Source organism: Myxocyprinus asiaticus, chromosome 4 (assembly GCF_019703515.2).
Source record: "Myxocyprinus asiaticus isolate MX2 ecotype Aquarium Trade chromosome 4, UBuf_Myxa_2, whole genome shotgun sequence".
In the NCBI taxonomy this organism is placed as follows: Eukaryota; Metazoa; Chordata; class Actinopteri; order Cypriniformes; family Catostomidae; genus Myxocyprinus; species Myxocyprinus asiaticus.
In genome coordinates, this window is record NC_059347.1 from 9387349 (window position 1) to 9410944 (window position 23596).

Sequence of the window (23596 nt, forward strand, 5' to 3'; positions counted from 1 at the left end):
CATAATAGAGTGGTGTGCTGAGTGTACCATGTGATGTGAGGATTGTACTTAGAGTTTTGACAATAGTAAGTTTTTTTCACTAAATGTGCCAAATCGATTGAGAAAAACTGAAATATCATTAACCATCTTGTTATTGGACACTTTCACTCTTGGATAAATTAATCATGGCTGACTGTGAATAGTGAATTTCTACAATGGCATCTGTAACTGAATACTGTTGATTTTGAATGATGCTGCATCCACACCACTGGGTGTCACTGTAAGTCCAAGATGGCACGAGCAAAAGTTTACTGAATGCACCTTTAAAGGAATAGTTCAACCATGTGTTTACTAAATTTCTCAGTAGATTAAAATATTAAGAAATTCTGGTTATGGATCCGGCATGTTGGGGGTGTCACGGAACACAAATGATAAAGAGTGCCTTTAACACCCAGTACAAGCGAGAGACAGTATGTGAAAAAACGACATTGCTGCCGTCAGGGGTGGAACTAGGATGTGATCTTTTGGGAGGCATTTCAATCTTTAGGGTGGGCAGCTGTCAAAGGAATAACCCAAAATGAAAATTCTCTCATAATTTACTCACTCTCATGCCATCCCAGATGTGTATGACTTTCTTCTGCAGAACACTAATACAGATTTTAATAAAAAAAATATCTCAGCTCTGTAGGTCCATACAAAGCAAGTGAATGGTGACCAGAACTTTAAATCTCCTAAAATCACATAAAGGCGGCATAAAAGTAATCCATAAGACTCCAGTGGTTTAATCCATGTCTTCAGAAGTGATATGATAGGTGTGGGTGAGAAACAGATCAATATTTAAATATTTTTTTTTATTTTAAATTCTATAAATGTTATAAATAAAAATAGGTGGCGATATGCACAAAGAATGTGAATCACCAAAAACAAAAGAAGAAAAATGTGAAAGTGGAAATCTGTAGTTAAAAAGGACTTTAATATTGATCTATTTTTCGGCCACACCATCATATCACTTCTGAAGTCACGGATTTAACCACTGGAGTTGTATGGATTACTTTTATACTGCCTTTATGTGCTTTATGGAGCTTCAAAGTTTTGGTCACCATTCACTTGCACTGAATGGACCTAAAGAGCTGAGATATTCTTATAAAAATGTTTGTTTGTGTTCAGCAGAAAAAAGAAAGCCATTCACATCTGGGATGGCATGAGGTGAGTTAATAATGAGAGAATTATTATTTTGGGGTGAACTATCCCTTAAATGTATTTGTATTTTTACTAACCATGTATATGTTTTTTCCTAGAGGCTGTAAGAACAAATCCACAGTGTACACAGACAACAGAGTTGAAGATGGATGAAATTATAAGATGGTGGTTTCATCTTGCTGGTGGTACAGAAGCCAAGCACTCTATAATAAACAGCATGTGAGCATAAACTGGAAAATGCTAAATCAAAACAACACTTTTTTAACTTATTGCTTAGTTTCTGTATTGTATTCTGCTGGTTGTGCGTTCATCACACAATGTCACATACAGTAGTTCTTTAATTTATCTTTTTTTTTTTTTCAAACCTTTTTTCATCATATGTACATTTGTTATGTACATTTTATGTATTATATTTTTAGATCCATTCTTTTTTAACTGTTTAGCAATTTTATATTTATTGCTTGCATTTGTTATATTGACTTTCTGCTGCTTGTTTGTCTTTGACATATTTTTACACTTATGTAAATATTCTTATAGTATGTGTATTTTTTTCATGAGGGTTGCAGTTGTGTTGGCTTATGTCTGTCTGACACCTGAGATATGTTTTCATTAACCTGAATAATAATAATAATTTTTTTTTTACATTCTTTGCTTTCACTTGGTTTTCTCTCTCTCTCTCTCTCTCTCTCTCTCTCTCTCTCTCTCTCTCTCTTTCTCTTGTTTTTTGTTTGTTTGTTTTTTTGTTTGTTGTTTTGTCACATGACAACAAAATGGCTACCTGCGTGTTGGTTACACCACATGACTTTGATTTGGTGGACAAATGTTTTTCAAATATTAATCATATTTTAAAATAAAATAGTTTCACTGCTAATTTATTTAAGAAATAAGTAGTATACACCCCAGTTGAGACATTTTGTTTTTGTTTTGTCTATGGATATACAGTATATATATATATATATAGAGAGAGAGAGAGAGAGAGAGAGAGAGAGAGAGAGAGAGAGAGAGAGAGAGTGAGAAGAGAGAGAGAGAGAGAGGATATAAAATAGTGATAGATAGATAGATAGATAGATAGATAGATAGATAGATAGAAAATAGTGCTAGATAGATAGATAGATAGATAGATAGATAGATAGATAGATAGAATCATAGTACTGTATATAATGATAGCAGTAGTGGATACTTGCAGCAGAGGGCAGTATTTACTTTCCAAAAGTTTTGACCCATATTCTTCCTGCTTGTTGCATTTTTGGAGAGAATGTGACCAGTTAAACATGCAGTGTTCACACTGGCAAGTATAAGAATAAGACACACGTGTTTGTATAGCAGTGCCACACTGCAACTCACAATCATTCATGGCTGTCTAAAAAGCTCATTGGCAAAAAAGAATGTGGCAGAAAAAGCTCGACATCATTACAGTAATTCATATTACAGTTTTTACACATTTCCCCAGACTCGGGTCACTGCTCTCAAAACAGTTAACACCATCTGAACACGTTGTAATTGTCCTAAACAGATTGTACATTTTTCTTGATTTTCATAATTTTCTCAAAACACCACACAAATTTCTTTGATCCAACATTCATGCTTCTTTTAATGATGGTGACCATAGAGAAAGAGGACAGCAGGGTGGGAGAGTAGAGTAAAGAAGATACAGAAGAGGTTCAAATGATCTAAAAGTACCTCTAATTGATCAGGTTATGAATCACAGTCTCTCTGAGACACACAGAGTGTGCGGCCTGATGTGAGCAGATCTGGTGACTTCAATCTCAACAAAAAAGAAGAGAGAGGGATGGCATTAGTCTGCATGACACAATGAAAGTCCACAATTATTGTACCATCTGTGCTTACAGTGTTGTCTAACGCTGGTCTATACAATATAGCAAGACTGCTATTTGTATTTGTATTTTATTTTTTTATTTACAGTAAACTTCCTCACTCTCTTTCCAGAGGAAGAACAGGAACAACTAGAAAATTTGAAAAAATTTATGGAAACACATGGAAAAAGTTTTTTGGGGGGATTTTTTATGATTAGTGTGTTATTTCAATAGTAGAGTTGTGTGTCTACAGCTGAAAATGTTACGAAGTCAACAGAGAACACATCTGTAGTTTTGATGTTATTATTTAGTTTTAATTCATTATGCAGTGAAATCAAACTGTTCTGCAAAATTAAGTGTCTGTTTCGCTTGAGAACAACTGTAAAAAGACAGAAATCAACCACCACAGTAGGCCTACCAAACATAATTCAATTTTATTGAAATGTTTATTGCATTTTTAACAAAAGGTATCAAGATTAACGAGATATACATACAGTATGTAAACTTTACACAAATGCATTCAGAAACAAATTTTTTTTTTAGTTTAAAAGAAACAGATGCAGTTACGTCATTCTGTAATGGAGTAAAATGTACGATTGTCCGTCGTAAAACTAAAAATAGTTTTTTTTTTTTTTTTAAGTGTAGCATGACACCATATTCATCTGTTTTTGCAACAGAAAACAATCTCCAACAATATCAGCATTATTCTCCAATTACTCAAGGCACATTTTCAAGCAAAAATAACTACTTTGAATGGTCTTGTAACAAGAGTATTATTATTCAGTACACTTTTATTCAAACTTAAACATGCAGATAGCTTGACAAATCAAGTGCAGTGTGAGTGAACTACAAGTGTATTGTTTATGAAGAGGAAATTCTGTTTTTGGTTCCCTTTAGCGGTAATTTATACCTGCAATACAGTACTAACTGTGAATACCCCAACTGTGTGTGGGCGTGTACAGCACATTTATTTATTTATAAAAAAATAAAAAATTAAAAATTAAAAAAAAGAATTGACTGGAAAGCAGCAGTATTGTGCTCTCAGATCCTGTTTTAGAGCTGTTTCCCTCTAGCTGGACTCCCCCTTTGGTCTTTCCCTTTTTTACATTTCAACAGTTGTGAGTCTTGACTGTGTCATTGCAAATGGTAACTGGCAAATATTGTAGAAGTGGGATGATGAAACAGTTTCTTGGGGTGGATTCCTCTACTTTGCTTTTGGCTCAGCTAACACCAGGTGCTACTACATCAAAAATCTCTAACAAACCCAAGACTCTTTGTGCTACAGGCACCATTATCTACCATCTGGTGTTGTTATGACAGACGCACACATCGTTCCAACTGTGGCATCAAAAATAAACCTTGCTGATCGTATCTGGTTTAAGCTGGTCTCCCAGCCAGACTAGCTGAAAAGTGCACAAAACCCCTCAAAAACAAGCCAACAGACCAATCTAACCAGCTTAGGCTGGTTTCAGATGTTTTTTCAGCAGGGTATGGTTTTGTTTACTTCACGCTTGAAGGACAGCACAGATATTGACACATTTCTGTTTTTTTCTGTCTTGTCCCATTACATACAGACATAACCAACTGTGAAGGTAAGTGATTTTCCCGCCACTGTCTTGAGGGTTTACGTTAACATTGTCGCACGCTGCCTGGTTCAGTTGAGTAGCGCAGTTACGTCCCTCTTTTGGAGCGTCTGTTTACTCCAGAAGTAAACATCCCATTCATTTTTATAAATTAATATTTTTTATAAACATTTAAAGGCAGACCTACTGTGAGCTCCAAGGTTGTTAATCAATGGTGTATGCTTATGCTGAAGCCATCAGTCCACTTTATTTCAACTTAATTTGAAAAAAATAAATCGTGCAAATAGTGAAATTCCTGTTAAAGAACTACACTACCCATGATCCTACTGATAAGATCACCAATCAGAGAGTCGCGACCAACAAAGCATGCCAAAAGAGCTCTGTAGCGACCGCCCACTCAACTTTAAAACAAAAGTTTTATATATTCCATTGTTTTTACTTTCATTTCATCATTCGCAATGCTTCATGGGATTGTAGTTCATTCCCCCATTAAAGACGTTAAGTGCACAGTCTTGTACCTTTTTTTGTTTGATTTTCAAAAACTTTTTTGCTTCAAATCAAAGTATGTAATGTTGTGATTCACCTATAGGAGCTGGTTGGTTTGGTTCATGGCTTTGAACTCTTTTATGAAGAATTTTTTGAAATCCCAAAGGAAGAAATGAATGGGGAAAACACTTCCGGAACCAAGATGGCTGAAAAAGTTGGCGGGCACTTTTGCGCTCTTTTGTTATATATAATTTGATATGCAGATGCATACATTTCTAAAATGTATTGCTAAACTAAATAAATACATATAATTTTAATCGCTCTTGCTCTTGACGCTCACTTGCCAGTGGTGGCGATTCCCATGCATTCAGTAACTTTACCTGAGCTTCTGTCGTGTAACAATGACGAAAAATCACGAATTAAAAGGAGAGTCGGATATATGAGTGTTTTGACTTGAGTTAGACGACCAGATGTTTCATAAGTATCAGATTTTGAACCACAATTAAAAGTGGCCCAATTTGTATGGCAAGTGTTTTTGCCGTTTACACTCAAACAGCAAGATCCGATCTGTGCCAGACATCTGTGAAAAACTCAGAATTGTTTGACAGTGTACTTGCAACAAATGTTTTTATGACATGGCACTGTATGCTAGAGATTTATCTCGATGTGTTTTTATGTCAGACAACATTAGTGAGTGAGCCACCAGAATGCAAAGTAGCATAGTTTTTTTTCTGCGAGCGTAACAGGGGAGTCTGCGTGTTAGCATCACGGAAGGTACTACTGCTGAGAGATCGAAAGTGTTGTTGCGTCCAGCCGTAAACCAGGCAGTTCAACAGACCCTGAGATGCAGAGGTTAAGGCCTAGAGGGACAGAGAACAACAAATATGTCCACTTGCAAGTAGGAGTAAAGCAACTATTTTGTTAGACTGCTCAGTTTGCACATAAAATAGCATAAAATAGGTTTTTATGTATTCCGGCTAACCTGCAGGATGTAGAGGATGACTCCTATCCTTCCTTCTATGACATCAGGTTTCACCAGCATTATAGTGGCCAGCAGTATTGCTAGTAAACAAAAGATCATAAAAAACATATAGAATGAAAAGCCTGGCAACGATTTTTGTTGTTGTTGCTGTAAATTTGTTTTCAGTATGTGTTTAATAAATTTCTCAGTAGATTAAAATATTAAGAAATTCTGGTTATGGATCCGGCATGTTGGGGGTGTCACGGAACACAAATGATAAAGAGTGCCTTTAACAACCAGTACAAGCGAGAGACAGTATGTGAAAAAATGACATTGCTGCCGTCAGGGGTGGAACTAGGATGTGATCTTTTGGGAGGCATTTCAATCTTTAGGGTGGGCAGCTGTCAAAGGAATAACCCCAAATGAAAATTCTGTCATCATTTACTCACACTCATGCCATCTCAGATGTGTATGACTTTCTTTTTTCTGCAGAACACAAATGAAGATTTTTAGAAGAATATTTCAGCTCTGTAGGTCCATACAATGGAAGTGAATGGTGGCCAAAACTTTGAAGCTACAAAAAGCACATACAGGCAGCATAAAAGAAATCCATACGACTGCAGTGTTTAAATCCATATCTTCAGAAGCAATAGGATAGGTGTGAAAAATATCAATACTGAAGTCTAGTTTTTACTATAAATGTCCACCTTTGAACAGCCCAGACCAGTAGGTGGCATTATGCTAGAAGAATGTGAATCGCTAAAAAAAAAAAAAAAAAAAAAAAAAAAAGGAAGGTGGAAGTGAAAGTGAAAATGGAGATTTATAGTAAAAATGGACATAAACTGATCTGTTTCACCAACATGATCACATGGGAAGTCGGCATGCTTTTTCCAAAAGTTCCATTACCCTAGGATCGGCAACAGTATGCCGACTCACTGACATGCCCTATCTCCCATCGGACATATTTGGAACGGCTCAACAACAATTACTTTCCCTCGTGGCTCGACTGGTAGCGTGTTGCGTCAGTTGCATGGGAGACCACAGTTCAGTCCCCAATCAAATGAGGAAGTGATCACGTTTGTATAAACAGTCACAAGCATGATAAGGAGGTTGCATTTTTGTGCCTAACATTGCAGTTTGTCTCTACTAATGATTAGGGATAGATCTGGGTTTTGGATGGTGGGTAGATTAAATAAAATAAGCATTTCTCTTCACTGTTTTATACCCTGTTCAGCAGAAAACAATTCTTTTTACAACTGGCTTCTGGCAACCTCCCCTTTATATAAATGGATGTCACACTTGTTTATATGCTCTGACACGCTTACTGCTTTAGCCTCTGGAGCCAATGTTTTCAAATTCGGTCAACGTATACCGATTTCGGCTAAAGAAAAATTGGCACACACTTGCCGATTTTTATGTGAGACCCACACCTATCATATCACTTCTTAAGACATGGATTTAACCACTGGAATCATATGGATTACATTTATGCTGGCTTTACATTCTTTTTGGAGCATCAAAGTTTTGGTCACCATTCACGTGCACTGCGAGGACCAACAGAGCTGAAATATTCTTCAGTAGACCCTTTCCTGTAGTAACTGATTTTGGAAATGCAGGCAACATTATAACTGCCTATATTCAATTGTATTTAAAAAAATTGGTATTTCTCATTAGGCACAATATGTGAATGAAGGAAAAACAGTGCAGGGGAAAATGAAAACAAATATGCAGAAAAACATTTGATGGTGTTATGGTGCAAAAAATAAAAAAAAAACAGAGGGTAAGATGACAGGAAAAAGCTCCTATGTCATATTATGATATGAAATCAATAGCTGTATTCACAGCAAGCAGTGCAACGTGGAGTATAACAGACGCAGATAACAGTGAGTACAACAGTTTGTTAGCATTGCATTTACAACAGTGATGGCAGGTTTTCTAATATTTTGCACTGGAGTAAATGAAAATGGGAAAAACAAAGATAAACAATTTGTACTTTTTATTTAACTTTTTTATTTACGAAGATATTGCTATTATTTTTGTTACACTTGATTTGAAACGTATGAGATGGGGGATCTTGCTTGATCAGGATCTGGGACAAATTAAGCTCTGCTGCGATCTTTGATAGTAGGTGATATTTCATCCTTGATGAAATTCGATGATAATTAAATTCTACCTTACAGAGACTGCAAATTGCTTAGCTCTTGCCAAACTCAGTTCCATCTGATTTTGATTAGCTATTGAAAAATTGCTGTTTCTTTATCATTTACTGATAAAAGGGTAACAGTGCTGTTTTGTGTGTGTGTGCGTGTGTGTGTATATATATAGAAATCAGGCAACTGTGCTGGTGCTCGTATTCTGACCAGTCTTTAGAAATCATTAACATGTAATATTGTGTTTGTGTGTTACATTAATGGAATTAAATATATTTCATTAGTACAATTATTCTCATAGGTTGACATTTTAACTTTAGCTGCACTATGGAAATAATGTCTGCTTACCTGGACTCCAGCAGAAGAAGAAGGCTGAGGGATAGAGCAGCATACGTCGTTCTAGGATACGCAGGGTTGCCCAATGATGGTCACCAAAAAAACCTTGAGACGTGACCACACGCTTGTACAGGGACCGAGCTTTACACATAAGAGTCTGAAAAGGTGAAATGAGTGCGACACACAGAATGGAAGAACCTTATTATCAGAAAATACTCTGGATTTCATACTTCAAATTTTTTGGCATTCAGTCATGCTTCAAGTTAAATAAAGATAACTGGAATTGATAATGTTAATAAAATTAGTATGTGTTTAAAAATCAGGCACAGGTAAATTAGTTCATCAATAATACATTTATTAAAGTCATGCATTTTTCAGCTGTTCATATATGAGTCATGATAAATGTTGAAGGCAGCTAACCGTGATGCCGATGAAGGTGAGGAAGAAGGTGGTAAGGAAGATGGCCATACAGTAGATTTGGATGACACTACATGCTGTGACTTCTGTTGTTGTAGTTGAAGTGAGATACACAGCGCCCGTATGCATCAGCAAACATCTGTAAGTCAAAGAGATTGTTTTAACAACATATTATTACATGGCTCTCTATGATACTTGATTCTGATTGGTCGATTGTGGCACAATGCGGTCAAATATTGTTGTATAATGACAACTAAACTCTTTAATTAACCGTTGTCCTGGGCAGCTAATCATTATTCAGAAATATTTCACCACTGAATGCCACGATTGACCAATCAGAATCAAGTATTCCAGAGTGTAATAAAGTGTATTAATCATGCAGTGTCAATGTGAAAATACAGTTAGACTGACCTGTAGGGCTGGGTGAAGTTTGTGTAACACTGAAACACATTTCCTGCTACAAAGACAGGCACCATGAGCACTAAAGGTAAAAGACTGTATGGAGAGATCAGGACAGAGTCAGAAAACCAAAAAGCCATGCATACTTGCTATTGCCTACCTCTGCCAATTCTTGGCGGTGTCCCAATTGAAATCCATCCTAAATAGTATGCCAGATTAGAATTTTTGAGTCATCATAGTATTTTACTTCCCATTTCTTTTTATTGGTATTTGACAATTGTATTTTACAAACAATATGCCAAAGATGCTTGTAATGGTTCTCTTTTGACTTTTTCAGATGTAGAAAATTGGCCAGGAATGTAAAGCTAAAGCTGTAACAGCAGTTTAATAATCAATTTAAAATCATAAACATTGCTAGATGTTAATATTTACATGCTAACACATACAGTACACAACAAGGCACAAGACCCAATTTAATGCCAAACTGGCAACTTCATATTCATATACTAGATATGTACTTTCCCAACACTAGCAAAGCCTGCCAGGTCTCATGAAAATTACCTGACTGTGGCAACATTTGTGCAACATAACATTACATGGTTCATTACATGTATTGGTAGAGGTGAAATGTCCACTGAGTGGCACTAAAAGTGAGTTAAATGTTCTCCCAAACAGATGAATTCTCTATCAAGTTTTAAATCAACAAAACCTAGCCTAAACCTTACTAGATCCTTTTTAGGAAGGCTTCAGCCCCCCTAAAATTAATCTCAGCCCCCCTAAAAATCTGTGACTTTACAATCAGCACGTAAGTGTTTTAAACAGCTACAGCTGCAGCCACAGTGCTGCACTTGTTTGAGGCGCGAAGCACTTTGGTGGCTTTTCCCACATGTAAAGACTGACTGTAACGCAAGCCAATAGCATTGGAGTGTGGGCTGTGAAGGAGCATATCATTGGTTTAACCCACTAAACAAACACACCCCATTTCCTCATTCGATTCATGAATGAATGAGGATCAGCATCTTATTATGACCGATTGACAGAGAGGAGGCATGCTGCTCATTTAATTCGGTAATCTCCTTTAACAAGGAGACAACGGGGCTGAATTAATTAAGAGTAAAAGTGACTAATGAAATTACAATGACATCAGGACGTAATTAAAACCTGTAATTACTTTTAGGCTATGTCATATTTTTGCATATACCTTGATGGTCATGCACCGCGGTTCACAAAATGATATGCGTTGTTGTCATTTGCAAGGAAAATGCTAATGATATTTAAACACTGCTAAAGTCTCTTGGTAGACACTGATTTGAATGAAGTATAATTAGACTTGTTTCAGTGGTGAATGTCTCTGTGCTTTATTATCAATGGTTTAATGACACAAAACACATAAAAGATGTTCATTTGTTGCCACCTACTGGCGTAAAACTGCAACTTACAAAAATGTTTTCCTGAATGAATAAGTGAACAAATCTGAACTAATCTTTTATATACAGTATATATACACTGGTGGCTGAAAATTTTGAATAATGTACAGATTTTGGTGTTTCGGAAGGAAATTGTTAGTTTAATTCACCAAAGTGGCATTCCACTGATCACAAAGTATAGTCAGCACATTACTGATGAATAAAACAGCACCATCACTGTTCGAAAAAAGTCATTTTTTATCAAATTTAGACAGGCCCCATTTCCAGCAGCCATCACTCCAACACCTTATCCTTGAGTAATCATGCTAAACTGCTAATTTGCTAGAAAATCACTTGCCATTATATCAAACACAGTTGAAAGCTATTTGGTTCGTTAAATGAAGCTTAACACTGTCTTTGTGTTTGTTTTTGAGTTGCTACAGTATGCAATGGACTGGCATGTCTTATGGTCAATATTAGGTCAAAAATGGCAAAAAAGAAACAGCTTTCTCTAGAAATTCGTCAGTCAATCATTATTTTGAGGGATGAAGGCTATACAATGCTTAAAATTGCCAAAAAACTGAAGACTTCACACAAAGGTGTACACTACAGTCTTCAAAGACAAAGGACAACTGGCTCTAACAAGGACAGAAAGAGATGTGGAAGGTCAGATGTACAACTAAACAAGAGGATAAGTACATCAGAGTCTCTAGTTTGAGAAATAGACGCCTCACATGTCCTCAGCTGACAGCTTCATTGAATTCTACCTGCTCAACACCAGTTTCATGTACAACAGTAAAGAGAAGACTCAGGGGTGCAGGCCTTATGGGAAGAATTGCAAAGAAACACAGACACTGGACAACTGATAACTGAAAAAGAGTGCTTTTTTTTTTTCTCCCCTTTTCTCCCCAATTTGGAATTTTACAGCAGAGGATGAGAATAAATGCACGTTTTTATGCACCATTTCCAAAACCAAAAAAAAAATAAAATAAAAAAAATTAGGTTTTGATATAAAAACTAGCTAATAATAATTATCAAACTGTTTTTATTTAAGTGACGATGTACTCACCATAACAGTACTGGCACCAAACATCTCCATTTTCTTGCTTTTGCTGGATGCTGAAATGAACAGGCTGCTTAGTATTGCCAGTACTGACATTAAATAGACAATATTGTGCCACATAAAGAATTGCTATTATCAGCTTGTTTATACAAATTAGTGTTATTACCTCAGCTGGGAAACCATTCAGTCTCCTGTAATACTTCCTGTTCAGTCCAGTGTACAACACCCAAACATAGTGTAGCGTGTAAAAGAAAGATGCCATATACAGTGTCTGTAGGGTGTAAGAGACAAGAACTAAATGAAGTTAAGTCGAAGTTACACTGTAAAAAGTGCTACCCTGCAACTGTTACCATTAATAACTATTTCTACCTGATATAGCCCTTAAAATTAGTTTTATTGGTGTAACCTAATGTATTCAGGTTGAATCAGTGATGTTTAGGTGTGTTTATGTTTTTAATAAAACCAGTTAATTTAAAGGTTATCACATGAAGCACATTTTTAGGTTAAAATGTTTTAAGTGACACTATATTTTATATAGGGGAGACTGGGGCTAATTGTTACATATTTTTGTAAATATTTTTCAGGGTAGGTTCCATTTCTAAGCAAGCACATACCTTAATGTCAATGTGTCTTCATTGTACACACACTGACCTTTGCCCTGTTGTCACACTATATGGGGTAAGTTGTCACGATGGAACCTGGCCTAAGACCTAACAGTAATTCTAAACAGTAAAATAATTATGAAACATAAAAGATGCAAACAATGCAAAAATATCAAACCATTGTTTTGACCAACAAATACTGTAATTAATAAATTGTATAAATAAATATAGAACACATGTGACAATTTACCATAATAAAAATTTGACAACTTGTCATGACCTGACATTTGTGAAAAATACCCTTATCCTGAGAACACAGTTCAACCTCTTGGTTACAATGTACCTTCATTATATAGTTGAGCCTTGCCTTAGTAGGGTGAATTCATGTAATCTGGGTACATTTCTGACAGTCATCTTAACGTCCAAAAGTGGCTCAACTGACCTGAATTCACCCTATATGCCAGTGTGGTTTTATTTATTTTACCTGACAGATTGCAAAAATATGATGATAGTGGAATTTTAATTTGAAAGATATAATTCACAAAAATTATTCTAACTTTAGAGGATTTTGAACTTGTACATAAAAAATAAAAAAAACCACAACGGGAGAAAACACATTTGTGTAATTGGACTTTTGAATCAAAACCTTACAGTTACTAAGATATAGCGCTTGTGACAACTTCCCCATGTGACATCTAGTCCAGGTGTGCCCTATAGCTCATTTTCACATTCTGATCTTTGAAAATGTTTCACCATGTTGTCTCAATAACGTTACACATGACTCCCCCATTTGTTCTTAGTTTGTCTTATGACACATTTGTTGACACTCATGTCAAAGCATTCCAAAGACGTTAAATGACATTCCAGGAGTGTAGATTAAGTGCTTTATGTTAAAAGATAGCATATCTTTCATCTTATGAAATGCCTTACGGTCCAACAGGGTTTTGTTTTCTTATTTGCTTTGTGCAAATGATTGAAAAAGGGGAATAGTTGTTAGTTATATTTGATCAAGGTGTATATTGCTTGTTTTATATTTGTTTCATTGCCTGATTCTAACAATCAGCAAAAATCCATAGAATCCATTGCAATACATAACTAGAACGGATGCTGTCAAGCTCCAAAAAAGCACCACAAAAATCTGAAAAACATAGTCCATCCTGTACGATTCCAAATAACTATTTACATTTGGGCCTTTATTACTGGGCCAAAAGTTATTATATTTAGAACCAATAGTTATGCCATTTGAGGCCTTTATTACATTTAGGACAAATAGTTATTATATTTATTGGAGGCCTTTATTACTTCTAGAACCAATAGTTATTATATTTAGGGCCTTTAAATTATATTTAGGACCCATAGTTATTACATTTAGGGCCAATAGTTATTACATTTAAGCCATTTAATTACATTTAGGACTAAAATATATTGGAGGCCTTTATTACTACTAGAACCAATATTTATTATATTTAGGGCCTTTAAATTATATTTAGGACCCATAGTTATTATATTTAGGGCCATTAGTTATTACATTTAGGGCCTTTAAATTACATTTAGGACCCATAGTTTTTACATTTAGAGCCAATAGTTATTACATTTGGGGCCTTTATTACATTTAGGACAAATAGTAATTACATTTAGGGCCAATAGTGATTACATTTAGGTCGTTTAATTACATTTAGGACTAAAAGTTATTGGAGACCTTTGTTACTTCTAGGACCAATAGTTATTACATTTAGGGCCTTTATATTATATTTAGGACCAATAGTTATTACATTTAGGGCCTTTAATTACATTTAGGGCCAATAGTTATAACATTTAGGGCCAATAGTTATAACATTTGGGGCCTTTATATTATATTTAGGACCCATAGTTTTTACATTTAGGGCCAATAGTTATAACATTTGGGGCCTTTATTACCTTTAGGACAAATAGTTATTACATTTAGGGCCTTTAATTACATTTAGGGCCAATAGTTATAACATTTAGGGCGTTTATTACATTTACGACCTAAAGTTATTTAGGCCTTTAATTACATTTAGGACCAATAGTTATTACATTTAGGGCCTTTTTACCTTTCTGACCAATAGTTATTACATTTACGTCCTTTATTACTTTTAGGACCAAAAGTTATCACATTTAGGGCCTTTATTACATTTTGACCTTTACAAGCCATATGATAGCTTTGTGTGAGAAACAGATAAAAATGTAGGTTTGCTTGCAATGAAAATGTTTCTCTCAAAGTTTGCAAATCTCATTCCTATTTGCGTATATTAAAATATGACTGCTGTGTACCCATTAAATCAACACTGTTGTATGAACATTGCATTCGTTTACAGTGTTTGTAGCCTACAGCTGTTGAATTAAAAAAGAGCACAATTCTTGGATGCTTAATGCATGATTACAATTACATTAAAAAAGCATCTTTATCTTTGTTTTATATATCTGACAATAAAGTGAGATATAATGCTTAAGGAATTCAAAGAACATAATTCGACCAGCTCGTTTTGATTAGACATGTATAAGATCTACAGGTTTAAACTTGAGCATGCCCTTCAAGTAAGATATGACTCATCAGGGAGTATGCTATATCTATATTTTTTTTTCCAGAAAGCCATTTTCTCTGCCTGAAGGAAAGCTGGAAAGATCTATGAATTGAATTTCCAAAGGTTTCACCGAACCCAGGTTTGAGCAGTGATTACATCTCAAATGATTTTTTTGGGAATGTCCAACGTTCCATTAACAAACTTCAAGTTATTAATCAAATTATTGCATACCAAAAAACATCAAACCAAACTATGAAGTCCCTAGAATACAGCATGGGGATCTGAAATCAAATTGCATTTTCATTTTGATAAACGGACATGAAAATGATTAAATAGAGTAAACATGTAGGGCAAATAGTGGTACCCCAATAACGAACAATAGAATGAACTCCGCATGTGTAGACCTCAAAAGTAGGGCAGAACTTATTATATCTGGTCAAGCAATATGAAATACATTTGCCGCTCCACTTCCTTTCAGACTCGTCCTAGTTCCTTGTTGGTTTTGTGCTATGGGACACACTGGTTTTAATGGCTAAGCTAGAAACAGTTCCGTTTTTAAGTGAAATTGCCCAAGCACTAGTGGATTTTTTAGTGATTTCCTGATGTTATTTCTCAGTTGAATAGGACAAGTAGATAACAAATAACACATGTTTGGCCTGCAGTGCACTGGCAGACAACAGGAATGCATCAACGGATGTGCCCGGTGTAGACAGGGTGTAAGACACTGGGTTGAAAACTTCACTTTAGTTATCTTAACTTAAACAGTTTAGTTAGTTGAGCTCAAATTGGATGTAGTTATGACAACTTCACTTTAGTCTACTGAACTTTAAGGCCTGCCACTGTAAAGTTTGAGTAAGTCTGCCACTGTAAAGTCTGTAAACTCACTCAGTAATTTTTTTCCTCATTTAAAAAGTTTTACTTCTAAAGAAATGAATAGTAATTGTGAAACATACGTATAAAATCATGACCACTCATGTGAGATGAAGAGTTCAGTCATATCAGTAACCTTATAAAAGCTCTTTTATTCTACACTGGGCAGGGGTGCCTCATGGGCGCCATTTTAGAATCACATGACCTGCTGAATACTAGCCTACTCACTTAATCTCAGTCACTGCCCTGTTATTACTGGACACTTCCATTCATGGATTAAATGAACCCTGGCTTACTGTGCATAGTGAATTTCTACAATGGCATTGGTAACTGAAAACTACTGTGTTTGAATGACTCAGCATCCAGGCCACTAGGTGTCAGTGTAAGCCACTTCGACACACTTAAAAAAATTACTGAGTGCACCTTTAATTCTCAAGTAAACCCTGCAAGTTTTGCACTGCTGGTTGATCTCTTCCTGAGAGGCTCGGGCTGCACGTGTAATAATTTGATTAGGAGGCATATACTGTAGATGACAACACTTGACACAGAAACCTCAGGTGATACTCAACAAACAACTTTAGGTAAAAGATTAACTCTTAAAGGGATAGTTCACCCAAATATGAAAATTCTCTCATAATTTACTCACCCTCATGCCATCCCAGATGTGTATGACTTTCTTTCTTCTGCTAAAGACAAATGAAGATTTTTAGAAGAATATCTCAGCTTTGTTGGTCCATACGTTGTAAGTGAATGGTGGCCAGAATTCAGAAGGTCTAAAAAGGACATAAAAGAGGCATAAAAGTAATCCAAAAGACTCCAGTGGTTTAATCCACGTCTTCAGAAGCGATATGTTAGCTGTGGGTGAGAAAGAAAACTCCATTTTTACTATAAATCTATACTTTTAATTTCACTTCCACATTCTGGTGGGAAGTGACTTTCACTTTCTCATTCAGCCACCTTATAGTTGGGGCTGGTCAAAGGAGGAGATTTATAGTAAAAAAAAAAAGGACTTAAATATTGATCTGTTTCTCACCCACACCTTTCATATCACTTCTGAAGACATGGATTAAACCATTGGAGTCTTATGGATTCATTATGTGATTTCTGAAGCTTCTGAGTTCTGATCACCATTCCCTTGCATTTTATGGACCTACAGAGCTGAGGTACTGTATTCTTCTAAAACCTTAATTTGTGTTCAGCAGAATAAAGAAAGTTATACTTTCTTGAGTAACTGATATTTCTTGAGTAACCGATGAGAGAATTCTCATTTTGGGGTGAATTATCCCTTTAACATCACCATACAACTATTAATCAACAGTGATTACAAAAACAACAACTCAACTTAACTTTGTTAAGCGAGTTGAGATAAAAACTACACTTGTTTATTCAACTTATGTACAAGTGTAAATTCACCCCGAACAGAAGCAATGTTACTATATTGGATAATCTCATGAAAAATGGTACTCTTTAAGTAACAAATGTTGTCACTAATATCTGTTAAATTGGTTTTTATTAGGTCAGAGGAACATTTTTTTAAAAGTTTGCTAGGTTTATTAGGAAAAATAAACTACAAATTGTGAAATTACTTTTACTGCAATCCCAGATGTTAAGACCATCTAAACAGACTCTACGGGTTAAATGACAATCAAAGTTACAATTAATGACTTTCCATAATTCATATAAAACAAAAAGTACTGTGGTGGTGGTATCAAATGATAATATGATAGTACTGAATAGTAGTTCATGTACTGTACCATTCCACTTATAGTACAAGGCACCCCAATAGTACTAATGTGTTTAGGCTTATCATTGTTTTGATGGCACTAAACAACACAGTGATGGGCTGCTCCAGTGCAGTGTGGCTTTAATTGTGTAAGTGGAAGTGTGATGCGAAAACCATGTAGTGAAAGTGCTGCTCCGTTCCCTATGTTAGGCCTAATGTCAGCATGACACTGTGCTAGTTTTTTACCTGTTCCACTATGTGGAGGTTATAGCAGGTGGCATAGGAGTTACAGGACTGGGTGAAGAGAAGACCCCCACACATCCAACTCAAAGCTAACAGTAGGTCTGTTAAACTTAGCAAGAATAATGGTAGCACCTGAAAGAGAGAAAAGTAAGTGTTATTCATCACTCTGCAGGATTTGTTGCTCCTAACACCCATTTAGATTCAGCTGACTCCCAGAGAGCACACATACATCTCTGAGATGTCCGTTTAAGAGCGTTTCATAAAAGAGATTTACAAAGATGAAAAAGATCAGATTTACATACATTCTAAATCATAAATGTCTCTAAGACATCCGAGAAGAAACGCTTCATAGACGTAATGCAGATGAGCAAACAACCTAAAAAATATGTCTTCCAGATGTAAACACACACATCATATAGATGTTTGGGTGATGTACGTGTGCTATCAGGGATATCCCTGGGTTTGATAATACCCAGACAGCACATGTACATCTCCGAGATGTCTGTTTTAGATCTTTTCATCTGGAAAGCATCACAATCTAATCAACATCTGTGAAAAAGGTCAGATTTAAAAACATTTTAATTCAGGGGGGCCTGGGTAGCTCAGCGAGTATTGACACTGACTACCACCCTGGAGTCGTGAGTTCAAATCCAGGGTGTCCTAAGCAACCAAATTGGCCCGGTTGCTAGGGAGGGTAGAGTCACATGGGGTAACCTCCTCGTGGTCATGATTAGTGGTTCTCGCTCCCAATGGGGCGTGTAGTAAGTTGTGCGTGGATCGTGGAGAATAGCATGAGCCTCCACATGCTGTGAGTCACCGCGGTGCCATGCACAGCAAGCCACGTGATAAGATGCGCGGATTGATGGTCTCAGAAGCGGAGGCAACTGAGACCACCCGGATTGAGGTGAGTAACTGCGCCACCATGAGGATCTAGTAAGTAGTGAGAGTTGAGCATGCCAAATTGGGGAGAAAAGGGGATAAAAAAACAAAAAAAAACATTCTAATTCAAATGTCTCAAAGACATCTGCTGAATGTCTCATTGACATCCAAGACATACTTATTGAAATACGACTTAAAAAGCAAACAACCTAAAAAAATACATCTTCCAGATGTAAATATATACATCAAATAGATGTCTGGGTGATGTACGTGTGCTATCAGGGTAAAAAATAATCACATACATACAGGCAACAAACTTTCCGAATGTTGTTGTAAAAATTACGTTTACATGTTTAACATAATTAATAATTCATAGTACATAGCAGACAGAGGCTTACCTCTGGTTTTCTAACTAGTCTTTGAGAAGTGGCATATATGATTATGGAGCCAGCACCTAAGATGCTGAAGAAACAGGGAGGCAAATTATTTGTACATACACAAGACATATACATTCATTGTTAGTGTCTGAATATTAAATAAGTACAAAACTAAATCACGGTGTAAAAGTAGTCACCTTAGGACAGCCATGATCATTTGAATCCATCGAACTGCTGAGTAAACCTTAAAAAAAATACAATCATGTTCAAGGTTCCACAGGGAAACTAAACAAACACATTTTTTTTTCCTTTCTTTATTTTTTTCCTTTTCTTTTCTTTTAAGACTTCATGACAATGCATGACCCAGATATGAAGTGTCTCGAAATATTTGCAATGGCCTATGCAAGTAATACGGAAGTGATTATTTTACATAGGGTACATTGGAGCTAAAGGCACACCTTAAGGAAAACTAGCTTTTTTTCTAGTCACAAAGTGTATCAAAGTATTTTTATTAAATATTGATGGAGCAACATAATTTGTGTGAAAAGAAATAACAACAGAATGTTGTTTTGAAAAAAAAAAAAAGGTGGTGAGGGAGCCTTTTACCCCACAGCTGGTGAAAAATGCTCCCTCACTTGGGGTAAAATGCCCCCAGAGGGGTTATATTGATATAGTGTAGATACAGGGGCAATAGTTACAGGGCACAATTTGTCAATTTATACAAATACTTTTAAGACAGCAAGATGCTTTTTTGAGTAACAAATTAAGATAATGCTTATTCAAAATAACCACTTCAGAAAAGGGTGCATAATTTCTTGTTCATTTCAATCACATTTGACATTTCATAACATCTCAAGTATTCTATAAACAAATGAATCTCCATTGTGATTGGATCAGTCAGTGTGAGCCCACTTTAAATATTCTTCATAACAAATCTATTCACCCCACTTAAAGGTGCGCTTAGTATCTTTTTGTCTGTGTCATCTTGGACTTACAGTGACACCTAGTGGTTTGGATGCAGCATCATTCAAAATCAATAGTTTTCAGTTACAGATGCCATTGTAGAACTGCACTATTCACAATCAGCCATGATTAATTAAATCCAAGAGTGAAAGTGTCCAATAACAAGATGGTTACTGAGATTAAAGGAGTAGTATTCAGCTGCTCATGTGATTTAAAATGGCAGCCCCCATGAGAGCCCCCCTGCCCCATGTTGAATAAAACAGCTTTTATAAGATTACTGATATGACTAGAGTCCTCATCTCATGTGAGTGCTCATGATTTTATACATAGGTTTCAAAATTACTATTAATTTCTTTAGGAGTAAAACTTTTTTTATGGGGAAAGAATTACTGCGTGTGCCTTTAAGAAAAATAATGTGTTTAATAGGGCCTATTATCCTTTCACTTATTGGACAGATATTGAAATGGTTTTGACACACCTTGAAAAAGTATTTTGTCTCAAAATAAATGTTATAATTTACAGGATATTCATTAGCTTCATACATTTACAGCATTCTAAAAATTATTAAATATTAGATCAAACTGCCTCAAAATCAAACTTTAGACATTACACGCAATGATGTCATGGATCAGGAAAATTTTGCAGCGCATAGTGACAAACAGGTGTTTAGGAAAGTCCTGTGGTAGTTTTTGAAGATATTTTGTGTTTTGGGAAAAATTAAATCAAAGGAGCCTTTTACACCGGGGAGCCTTTAGCCCCGTTGTACCCTACCGAACAAAAACAATATTCAGTTTATTTCTCATTTGCGAATTTTCCATTTCAAATTCCTTAAACTAGCTATTATAATTAGCCTATCTGTTAATAAAAAAATAAATAAAAAATAAATACATATCTTAAGTCCAATGCACGCAAACAGCATCCGTCTGTGCACGATGCGTTAGTTGTTATACAATGTTTTCAATTACTTACAGATGTCCAGTTTTCAGTAGGGATGGTAGTGTTCGACGCTGGATCATTTTGGTCAAAAACGTCCATATTATAATAAATATTCAGTGATAGATTTAACTTAAGCAATTCAATAAAACCCAAGCAGATTCCAGACCTTCCTTATAAAAGACTGCTCTGGATTTATTATTATTAATATATATATATTTATTTATTTATTTTTGCTATCAGAACATACTAGTACAAAGTGATAAAAGTGCTTTCGACTTCCAGTTCTGTAAATAATAACCGCGCGCTCCACCCATTTCGCACACAGAGACTCGGATAGGGTAAGATCTGACTACAACACAACTGCGTCATGTCTTGACTTTTACTTTGTCCTTTGTGTCGTCATGATTCTGAAGCGTTGCCAACCTTCAAGTATTTACCGGGACGTCAAGTTTGTCTGTTGTGTGTCGTGTAAATGAAATGCCATGCAAACTTTGCCATTGCCGTTGTTTCTCTCGGCTGTGCTCGAGAATAAATAATCGTAAACCATTTGAGCACGTGATTTATTTACCACATTTGTGATAACTATGTATTGCAAATACATTTCTCTACATGGTTTATCTGTTCCTCAATACAAAAAGCTCGTAAACGCATGTTATTTTGGTGAATAATTGGTAACACCACATTAATGTTCCCTTTGTTATGGGTTTATAAAGGGGTTTATACAAATGCATTGTAAATCATTTAACTTAGTGTAAATTGGACACATACACTGGTGCCCAAAAGTTTGGAATAATGTACAGATTTTGCTGTTTCGGAAGGAAATTGGTACTTTAATTCACCAAAGTGGCATTCAGCTGATCACAAAGTATAGTCAGGAAATTACTGATGTAAAAAAACAGCACCATCACTATTTGAAAAAAGTCATTTATGATCAAATTTAGACAGGCCCCATTTCCAGCAGCCATCACTCCAACACCTTATCCTTGAGTAATCATGCTAGATTGCTAATTTGGTACTAGAAAATCACTTGCCATTATATCAAACACAGTTGAAAGCTATTTGATTCATTAAATGAAGCTTAACATTGTCATTGTGTTTGTTATTGAGTTGCCACAGTATGCAATAAACTGGCATGTCTTAAGGTCAATATTAGGTCAAAAATGGCAAAAAAGAAACAGTTTTCTCTAGAAACTTGTCAGTCAATCATTGTATTGAGGAATGAAGGCTATACAATGCTTGAAATTGCCAGAACACTGAAGATTTCACACAAAGGTGTACACTACAGTCTTCAAAGACAAAGGACAACTGGCTCTAACAAGGACAGAAAGAGATGTGGAAGGTCAGATGTACAACTAAACAAGAGGATAAGTACATCATAGTCTCTAGTTTGAGAAATAGACGCCTCACATGTCCTCAGCTGACAGCTTCATTGAATTCTACCTGCTCAACACCAGTTTCATGCACAACAGTAAAGAGAAGACTCAGGGGTGCAGGCCTTATGGGAAGAATTGCAAAGAAAAAGTCACTTTTGAAACAGAAAAACAAAAAGAAAAGGTTAGAGTGGGCAAAGAAACACAGATATTGGACAACATATAATTGGAAAAGAGTGTTATGGATCTTAACCCCATTGAGCATTTGAGGGATCAGCTAGACTGTAAGGTGCATGAGAAGTGCCCAAAAAGACAGCCACATCTATGGCAAGTGCTACAGGAAGCGTTGGGTGAAATGTCACCTGAGTATCTGGACAAACTGACAGAAGGATCTGCAAAGCTGTCATTGCTGCACGTGGAGGATTTTTTGATGAGAACTCTTTGAAGTAGTTTAAGAAGTTCTGAACATTTTTTTCAAATTGTAATAGTCATTTTTCACATTATTAATTTCCTGACTATACATTGTGAACAGTTGAATGCCACTTTGGTGAATAAATGTACCAATTTCTTTCCATAAGAGCAAAATCTGTACATTATTCCAAACTTTTGGCCGCCAGTGTATGACGAATTTATTAAGGACTTGCCAACGTTGGAAACCTATGAACAGAAAAATCAGTAGGCCTATAATTTAATGGTCATCAGGCTTCATTAAATGATATATGCTGTAAATGAGCATTTAGACCTGAAAAGTGTATAGGTTTACTTTTCTTCAGATAACTAGGACTAGGGAAGTACGTTGGAACAGCACTCGTAGTAGCGTCATTCTTTTGACATCAACGTGACAAAGAAAGTGACACAAGTGAGCTCTGTAGCAAAATGACAACCTGTCCTTTTAATCTCACTATAATAATCTATTTTGTGACATAAATCATGGATAACCGAATTTTATGTTTTTGATTAATATAAGTGTGAATAAGTGTTTTTATTGAGCATTTATAACATGCAGGTTATAATGCTCACGATTTAGCAAGTATTGCATGAAAGTCATACTTTTTATTCAAATACTTTGAACTGCATATCATCTATTTATAATGCATTTGTATTAACTTATTAGCCATTAATGAATGGCTTTAAAAGGAACATTTATGTAAAGTGTTACTGAAATATTGAGACACATTTAAAGGGATGTATCAACCCAAAATTTAACATTTCTCACCCTCATGCCATCCCAGATGTGTATGACATTCTTTCTTCTGCTAAAAACAAACACAGATTTTTAGAAGAATATCTCAGCTC

At 35.7% G+C, this 23596-nt stretch overlaps 1 protein-coding gene across 1 annotated transcript; it reads right to left on the reverse strand.

Moving 5' to 3' along the window:
* Nucleotides 1-3410: 3410 nt before the first annotated feature.
* LOC127437328 (transmembrane protein 116-like) lies at nt 3411-21205 on the reverse strand. The gene is made up of 11 exons (XM_051692171.1): nt 20964-21205; nt 19229-19275; nt 19053-19116; nt 17779-17907; nt 11961-12065; nt 11801-11850; nt 9338-9421; nt 8930-9065; nt 8522-8666; nt 6045-6124; nt 3411-5922 (listed from the first exon to the last, which is right to left on the reverse strand). The coding sequence occupies exons 1-11, from the start codon at nt 21027-21029 to the stop codon at nt 5740-5742; spliced, it is 1089 nt and encodes a 362-aa protein (XP_051548131.1). The 5' UTR covers nt 21030-21205; the 3' UTR covers nt 3411-5739.
* Between the last annotated feature and the right edge of the window lie 2391 nt (nt 21206-23596).